The 8,557-nt window shown below is 37.9% G+C and overlaps 2 protein-coding genes across 3 annotated transcripts; one reads left to right on the top strand and one right to left on the bottom strand.

Annotated features, from left to right (window-relative positions):
* The first annotated feature begins 524 nt into the window (after nt 1-524).
* On the top strand, nt 525-6,933 carry LOC110873586 (aminopeptidase P2). 2 transcript variants are annotated; one of them, XR_004871725.1, is made up of 13 exons: nt 525-921; nt 2,079-2,204; nt 2,300-2,419; nt 2,899-3,174; nt 3,272-3,675; nt 3,766-3,917; nt 4,008-4,198; nt 4,714-4,822; nt 5,028-5,182; nt 5,315-5,370; nt 5,528-5,620; nt 5,851-5,931; nt 6,711-6,933. XR_004871725.1 is itself a non-coding variant. In XM_022122533.2 (12 exons), the coding sequence occupies exons 1-12, from the start codon at nt 628-630 to the stop codon at nt 6,780-6,782; spliced, it is 2,073 nt and encodes a 690-aa protein (XP_021978225.1). In that variant the 5' UTR covers nt 525-627; the 3' UTR covers nt 6,783-6,933. The 2 variants fall into 2 exon arrangements, 1 of the variants encoding a protein (XP_021978225.1); XM_022122533.2 differs by lacking the exon at nt 5,315-5,370.
* A 661-nt stretch (nt 6,934-7,594) lies between these two features.
* On the bottom strand, nt 7,595-8,314 carry LOC110870468 (ATP-dependent DNA helicase PIF1-like). Its single transcript, XM_022119649.1, has one exon. It carries the CDS (start codon nt 8,312-8,314, stop codon nt 7,595-7,597), a length of 720 nt encoding a protein of 239 aa, XP_021975341.1.
* Between the last annotated feature and the right edge of the window lie 243 nt (nt 8,315-8,557).

The following is an 8,557-nucleotide window of genomic DNA, read 5'->3' on the forward strand; positions in this document are numbered from 1 at the left end:
GCCAATAACTTGTTTCAAAAAGTTTAGGGCATGTTTGGCTAAGTTTTTTTAAACAACTTATTGACTTATTGATTTTTTGAAAAGTAATAAGCTTCAAAAAGTCTGTTTGAGATTGAGGATGTATGTGAGGGGAAAAGTGACTTTTACAAGAAGTCACTTCATCTGGACTTTTCCAAAAAGTCATAACTCACTCCACTAAGCCAAACATCGCCTTAGTAAAACATGCCCTAAAAAAGAAAGAGAAAAACGTAAGGCTGCACGGTATGCATGCCGTCCTCCACCGGCGCCCCCCACGTCCTCCATCCCGCCCCCCACGTCCTCCGTCCCGTCCCGTCTTCCACGTCTAATTTCAGACGGTGGCGACGGTCTGAAATGGTGGGCCCCCTTTGTTTTGTTTGTTTGGTTGTGTTAGGGACTTGTACATTAGGCTTCAATATTTATACATAGGGCATAGAAATTAAAAAAAAATAAAAAAAGTGGTGAAGTCCTCCCATACCCTCTAATGATCATCTTTGTAGATAGGATGTCACCATACCCTCTAGCCATTGCTTGTAATTCCGGTAATACATTGCCTTATCTTCTACCTCTTTCGTCTTCTTCATCAATCTCTCACCAGCAGCAGCGATAATGTCAGCCCTTTCTCTCTCTACAACGCCGCCGCGCTCCCGCGACCTCTCCACCACCCTCTCTCAATCACTTCCAGTTTACCGTTCTTCTTTCAACCCCATCAAGATTCTTCTGAATAGCAGTTTTATCGTTCGAAATTGTTCTTCCGGTTCGTCTCCGATCACCTCCAAGCATGAGAATCGTAGCCATAGCGGATTTGAGCATGATCAGAAGCTCACCTCTCTCCGTGAGATTTTCCGGAAGCCTGGTGTTCATATTGATGCCTATATTATCCCCTCTCAGGATGCTCACCAGGTATGATTCTATCGCTGTTGCTTAACAAATATACTTTTAGGTTTACGTCACCATTCCCTAAAGACAAATTGGAAATAAATAATCCCACTTGGCCGATAATAAGGCGATAATAATATCATGTCAGTTATTGGCCGATAATAATCCGAACTGGTCAATTTTTTTTTGTAAAATAGTCCGCCGTAAAATAGCTTAACGGAGTTAAGTTTTTTTTCGAATTACAAACCGATGTTTTAGTGATTTTGATCAGAACGAGAATACGAGTCGATTGATGTAAAACTTACCTTGAAATACAGTCCCAACCCACGAAAACGGTGCTTCAATTCGGGTGTTTAAACTTCCAATTAACAAAAATCAAGCCATTTCAAGCGCAATTTCGAGGTAAGTTTTACATCAATCGACTCGTATCTTCGTTCTGATCAAAAACCCTAAAACATCGGTTTGTAATTCGGAAAAAAACTTAACTCCGTTAAGCTATTTTACGGCGGACTATTTTACAAAAAAAAAAAAATAATAAAAAATAAAAAAATTGACCAGTTCGGATTACTATCGGCCAATAACTGACTTGGGATTATTATCGGCCAAATTAAGTTAGGTGGGATCTTGGTTTTAAAATGCGCGCATAATGCGTGATGCGCCCGATGCACTAATGAGAGCGCATCGCAACAGCTGATGCGTTGCGTTTACGTGATGCGAGAATATTGCGCGCATTTCGCATAATGCGCTCTGATGCATGCAACATTGTTTCTTATGCTTTTTTTTCCAGATTTTATGAACTGTGTTCGGTTTTTTCCATAATTAACATCTTAGTATGCTTGATTTGAACCAAAAAAACACAACTCTTATCTTCTAACTACGTCAGTTGTTTTACTTTAAGTATGTTTTTATAAGTTTTTATGTATAAATAATTTTTAACTATTTTTTTTATAAAGAACGCATCACATACATGATGCGCTCGCATCGCGCATCACGCATCACGCAATCAGATTTTTGGACTAAACGCATCGGAGCGCATCACGCAATTTAAAACCAAGGGTGGGATTATTTATTTCCAATTCGCCTTCCCTAAAATACTTGGATTAATATATCATAATAATCAGATTCATCTTTTGTGGAACGATCTAGTTTCTATTACTCTAATTTGATTGCAATGAATACAGAGTGAATATATTGCTGAGTGTTATATGAGGAGGGCCTATATATCAGGTTTTACCGGTAGTGCTGGCACTGCAGTTGTTACAAGTCATAAGGCAGCTCTTTGGACAGATGGGAGATATTACCTCCAGGTGTTTATCTATTTATCTCAGTTTCTTAAGATATGAACATATGAATTAAAAGATTTTTTTTTTAACTTTTTTTTTATTTTGATGTTGTGTACCAGGCTGAGAAGCAGTTAAGCTCGAGCTGGACCCTAATGCGATCTGGTAGCTCGGGTGTCCCTAGCACTGCCGAGTGGCTAAATGATGTTTTAGCTGATGGTAGCAGAATCGGCATCGATCCCGTGAGTAGTATTTGAATAGTTTTTATCTTGGTTTAAAAAAGCGCGCCTTAAGCGCATCTAGGCGCAAACCCCATCGCCTTGTGTGACATAAGGCGCGCACGATGTACAAGAAGCGCAGCTGAGGCGCGCTTTTTAGGGTGAAAATCGACCTAAGGCGCACGCTTTTTGTACATGGGGTGTTTCTATGCTTCTGAGTGTTGTGCAACAGGCTTTTTATGCTGTACATTTATGTTTTTTTTTTTCATTTTAAAACATATATAAAGCTTAATTATAGCTAAATCACTTATGGGATATATAAAATAAATTATATAATCACTTTGCGCTTTGCGTACGAAAAGCTCACCGCTTTTGCGCTTCGCTTTTTAAAAATCTGTTTTAGACCTCATTGCTTTTGTGCGCTTCCCGCTTTTTTTAAACCAAGGTTTTTTTGGTGTATTTTATATGCGTGTGACCTTTTCTTGTATTTGTGAAGGGAGCAGTTTCTTTTTTCTTCTGACGCTGTAAATGAATTAAAGGAAAGCGTAGCTAAAAGCAATCATGAGTTAGTTTACTTATATGGTGTTAATCTTGTGGACGAAATATGGAAAGAAGCAAGGCCGTTGCCTACAAGCAAACCAATTCGAGTGCACGAACTTAAATATGCCGGTGTAGATGCATCAATGAAACTAGCTAACCTGAGGTGTGACCTCATTAACCATGGTTCATCTGCAATTGTAATCTCTATGCTCGATGAAGTTGCCTGGCTACTGAACCTGGTAATATATTTTTAACTTCTCAAGACGTCTGTCTATCGGTCTATGTGCCCCGCTTCTTCTATGTTATTAACTTATAATAATGCAATTGTATTTGCAGAGAGGAAACGATGTTCCACATTCTCCTGTTATGTACGCGTACTTGATAGTGGAGCTTGATTCAGCAAAACTGTTTGTTGATAGTTCCAAAGTTACCCCTGAAGTGATGGACCACTTGAAGAAAGCTGGCGTAGAGTTACGAGCATATGACTCTATTCTTTCTGAAATTGAAAAGTTAGCGGCTAGAGGGGCCCACCTTTGGTTAGACACATCGTCCATTAATGCTGCTATTTCAAGCACATATGCAACTGCCTGTGATAAATATACAGAAACAAATGGTAGTAAACGCAAAGGGAAGAATTCGTCTGGGGCACCGACCGCATTATGTAAAAGCTCTCCCGTGTCCCTTGCTAAAGCAGTTAAAAATCATGCTGAGCTAAAAGGGATGCGTAATTCTCATTTAAGGTAATAAATAAATTGTATTTTCTATAATGCAAGATAATTAAAATATTGTTAAAGATAAATTACTAATTGGTGGTTGTTTTTGGGTATCAGGGATGCAGCTGCTCTTACTGAGTTTTGGTCATGGCTGGAGGAGGAAATGAATAAAAACGTGGTACTTACAGAAGTAGAAGTTGCGGACAAGCTTCTTGAATTCCGTGCAAGTCAAGCTGGATTTGTTGATACTAGCTTCGATACTATAAGTGGTATGTTCTCTACATAACTTTTTATGCTTTTATTATTCCTTAACAATCTTAGAAATTTTGTGAATAAAAAGTTTCCTTATTAAATTGCAGGTTCTGGTGCGAACGGTGCTATTATACATTACAGAGCAGAACCAGATAGCTGTAGTATTGTGGATACGCAGAAGCTCTTCCTACTAGACAGTGGGGCCCAGTATCTTGATGGGACCACTGACATAACTCGGACAGTACATTTTGGTCAACCTTCTGAACGACAAAAAGAATGCTTCACACGAGTTCTTCAGGTTCTGACTTCATACTTAATATCTGATTTCGATGTTCATCCTAGGACTTTGGAATATGAAGGCATGAAGCTATGTTGTCAAAGACGCAAGGCGCAGGCGACGCGCATCGGCCTCGCCCGGAGCCTAGGCGCAAGGCGCAAAAAATGAGTTTCTGAACTGGAATTTGGTTGAACTCGTGCGTGCAGCTCCGAAAACCCAGGCCCGCGTGAGGCAGTTTTTGCACTCGTTTCGTTTTTTTAGTGCTGTAAACTTTTAAAATCACCTCGCCTTTTGCGCCTGAACACTGGTTCGCCTCGCCTAGGCGCGCGCCTTTTGCGCCCGGACAACGTTTTTTCAAAAAAAAAAAAAACCCATTTTTGCGCCTAGGCTACCACAAGGCGCTTTGGGCTCGCCTCGCTGCGCCCGAGCGCCTTGACAACTATGATATGAAGTTTCAGTTTCAATCTTTTTAAAACCTTCAAGAGCTAGCTGTCATTTTCGTATCATTAGTTTAACATTAATATACATAATTTCAGGGCCATATAGCTCTAGATCAAGCAGTGTTTCCTGAAAATACTCCTGGTTTTGTACTGGATGCATTTGCACGCTCTTCACTTTGGAAGGTTGGACTTGATTACCGACATGGTAAACTTCTTTTCCCACTAAACAAAAGACGCAGATTTAAGAATGAATGAATAACGTGTTTTTAATAAGTTAAATGACAAAATTACCCCTAGTAAGTGCACAGGTTTTCAGGAATGTGCAATTATTGCAGGTCATTGACAAACTAAAATTAAAAAGGTATACATCTAATTTCAGATGGTGGGGTTAATATTTTTTTCTCGTTTAGGGACGGGGCATGGGGTAGGAGCTGCATTGAATGTTCATGAAGGCCCACAAAGTATTAGCTTTCGATTTGGAAATATGACTCCTTTGCTCAAAGGCATGATTGTTAGCAATGAACCAGGATATTATGAGGACCATGCTTTTGGCATTCGTATTGAGGTATTATTTACACCTTATTTCGGCTTTACTACATGTGTGTGTGCGCATAGAGAGAGAGAAAGGATGTTCGATATGAGAACAACGTAGACACTCGTACCTTGTAATCTTTTATCGTTTTATGTTTATGGTCAGAGTAATCGAGCCGGGGGTCTCACTGGAAGCAGCCTCTCTATTCCTACGGGGTAGAGGTAAGGCTGTCTACATCTTACCCTCCTCATACCCTACCTTAGCTTTTCTATTGGTGGGATTTACTGAGTATGACGATGTTTATGGTCAGAGTAATGAAAATTTAGTTGGTACAACTTTAAAAATTTATATTAATGTTTTTTGACATACATCATGCAGAATCTTCTATATGTCAAAGAGATTGACACTCCTAATCGTTTTGGAGGAATTGCCTATATTGGATTTGAGAAGCTTACTTTTGTCCCTATACAGGTGCGCGTTAAACCTGTATATTTTTAGCTTGTATAATTCTTGCAGTTCCCAACTTCCCATAAAATTTTGGCAGCATAGTTAAGCTTCCTTTGTTGTGATTAAGAAAATTAATCTGGACCATCTGGTCGCAGATGTGCAGTCCAGAGATTACTTTTAAAATTTTTTATTTTTAACTTTTTTTGATATAATTTAATAAGTTGTTAAATACTAATGTTAATTTCATTATGCAGACAAAATTGATTGATTTGACCTTGCTCTCTGCTTCTGAGGTTAATTGGCTCAATGATTACCATTCACAAGTTTGGGAGAAGGTAAATCTTTGTGCAGCTGTCATTTATTAATATAAATATTAATATTAATATTAATTAACGATAAGATGACAATATGTTACTCACTACATCACTACATGACATGTGCTGCATTCTAGTTAAGATCTTGAAGAGTGATTTTAATTAGAGGTCGCAGAATGGATTGATCGGCTAGATTTGATAACAGATAAAATTAGGGGTGTTCATAAACCGTTGAAACCAACTGAACTGCCCAAACTGAAGCAAGCCGGCCAGTTGAGTTGGTTTTGGCGGTTTGTCGATTTAACGGTCTGGCGGACGGTTTGTAACTTAAAAGTTGAAACCGGACGTGTAAACTGAATCGACCGTTTTAACTCTTATAGGAATATGCAATTATTAATGAATCATCTTTATCAATTTAAAAATTTTAAAACAAACTCATGATGTTGAGGAGAAAAAATAAAAAAAAAAATCAGTTCAACCTGTAAAACCGCCAATACCAAACTGTAAAACCGCCAAACCATGACCACTAGGTCATGGGTTTTATAAATAATCGATGTGTTGGAATTTGATCAAAAAAACTATACCGTCCCGATAAGCTAAATGCTTGAATAAAATGATTTAGGACGTTGCATGCAGTAAACATATACTTTAGTTAACTTGTCAGTGTTATCTTCCTTTAATTGTGTGACCCGTTTGAAACAAATTTATCCTAAACAGACTTACAGACCTGACCCGACCCAACCCAACCCAACTATTACCTGTGCTTGCACTAATTTGTTAGTATGGATATTTTCTTTCAGGTTTCATCATTGGTAGATGGGTCTGCACGTGAGTGGCTTTGGAAAAACACACGTGCAGTTGCAAAACCATGATTCTTTGTATTGTTGAAGACTACATGTGTATACAATAAGGGTTTTAAATATGTTATTTGTATATAGAACAATGTGTTGGGAAGGGAGTCACTGAATAGATATGTGGTTGATAATCAAAACATATTAATAGAAGTGGATTATTTGTTTTTGATAGGGCGATAATTAAAACATATTATTACACAAAAGTATTTTTATAATTTACATGGAATTTATGTCATTTTGAATTTGTATTCATCATTTTGATTATATATGTAGTCTTATGACCTCACTTGTGATTCATAATACGTCATTTTGAACTTTCATGCGCGGACGCCATGGCGCCACCTAACCGCACCGCCGCTGCCTTTGCAAACTAACTGCCCGAAACTTGCTTTCATCCCGGGGTGGATTATGATAAGTGGAATCCGTTTGAGTGCTTCGTGTTGTTTTGTGTTAACGGATCTAACGAACGGTTTGTTGAACTCGGTTTGTTTTTGACTTGGTTAGTTGTTTTAAAGAAAGGTATGTTTTCGATAAACACCATGTGTTTGGTAGTCATTTGGATTTGGTATTGCATGTTTACTCCCGGTGGGCAATCAATAGTCTTGTTTGGATGGTTCGTATACATGGTTACGCTCAATCAAAATTTTAAAACACGTGTATGAATCCCAACAATGTACTTGGATGTCATTAGCATTAGGTATCCTACTTTCAATCTTTTCTATGTGGTACTAGGCTAAAGCTCAAGTTAAACGCGGCTGTAAAAAAAAATTATTTATGTTAAAATTTAATGTTGTGTAAAAACACATTGGAAGAAACAAAAACCAAATTATTCAAATCTTGGAAAAAACTTCCTTATACACCACATTAGTTTTATTTGTTACATTACCATCTTTATCTAGTATAATCAACTTGACACCGACTCTGCTTTTTACTCTTGATAATGCAACATAAAGTTGACCATGTAAGAAAACTCGACATTTGAGATACAATCCAACCCTTGATAAAGATTGTCCTTGACTTTTGTTTATAGTCATTACGAAACATACAGACAAGGGGAATTGGCGTCGTTGAAACTTGATAGTAATTCTTTTATTCGATGGCGTCAAACTGATCCATGGAATATACATTTTTGTCCTTATGTTTCCTCCAGATATAATCTCAGCTTCTACAACACGTCTGTAAAGTTTAGTAATACGTAATCTCGTACCGTTGCATAAACCATTATGTTTATATATATTACGAAGCAACATTACAGGGACACCAACTTTAAGGACTAATCGATGATTAGGCAAACCAGATATTTTAAGACCATTAAGAACATTGGGAGAATATAGTTTACCGTTTGATGGATTCTTTGCTTCCTCTGTTTGACAAATACTTTCAGAGCTCAAATACTCGACTTCTTCGCCAGGAAACAAACCAAGCAATCTTTCATTTATTTCTTGTACAACTTCATTTGTTGGTGCCAGTATAGCTCTTTCAGCAAAATAATCTTTATCTTTGTATAGTTGAAGAAGTGAAGGGTATACAAAATCGATCAAATCAGACATAGGATCCGCAGAGCACTTAAAAATTGGTCCTTCTTGGGAGAAGGCTGGTAGTGTCACACCCCAAAAACGTGGCAGCGGAAATACAAACGTGGCGGTGACGGAGATTGGTACCCATAAGTATCTTGGTGGTCAATGCATTATTTATTTTGGACTATTAGCTTAATTAAAACATAAAATTTAAAGTTCAAACACAAACCACAACATAGTTGTTTCATCCTTATGTATCTTAGTACACACGGTCCC

Source organism: Helianthus annuus, chromosome 11, assembly GCF_002127325.2.
Source record: "Helianthus annuus cultivar XRQ/B chromosome 11, HanXRQr2.0-SUNRISE, whole genome shotgun sequence".
In the NCBI taxonomy this organism is placed as follows: Eukaryota; Viridiplantae; Streptophyta; class Magnoliopsida; order Asterales; family Asteraceae; genus Helianthus; species Helianthus annuus.

What these genes read in the sequence shown, in the direction of transcription:
- LOC110873586 (XM_022122533.2), top strand. Translation starts at nt 628, where the DNA reads ATGTCAGCCCTTTCTCTCTCTACAACGCCGCCGCGCTCCCGCGACCTC. An exon ending in CCTCTCAGGATGCTCACCAG is followed by an intron (nt 922 to 2,078) that starts GTATGATTCTAT and finishes CAATGAATACAG; the next exon opens with AGTGAATATATTGCTGAGTG. An exon ending in TTGCCTGGCTACTGAACCTG is followed by an intron (nt 3,175 to 3,271) that starts GTAATATATTTT and finishes TTGTATTTGCAG; the next exon opens with AGAGGAAACGATGTTCCACA.
- LOC110870468 (XM_022119649.1), bottom strand. Translation starts at nt 8,314, where the DNA reads ATGTCTGATTTGATCGATTTTGTATACCCTTCACTTCTTCAACTATAC.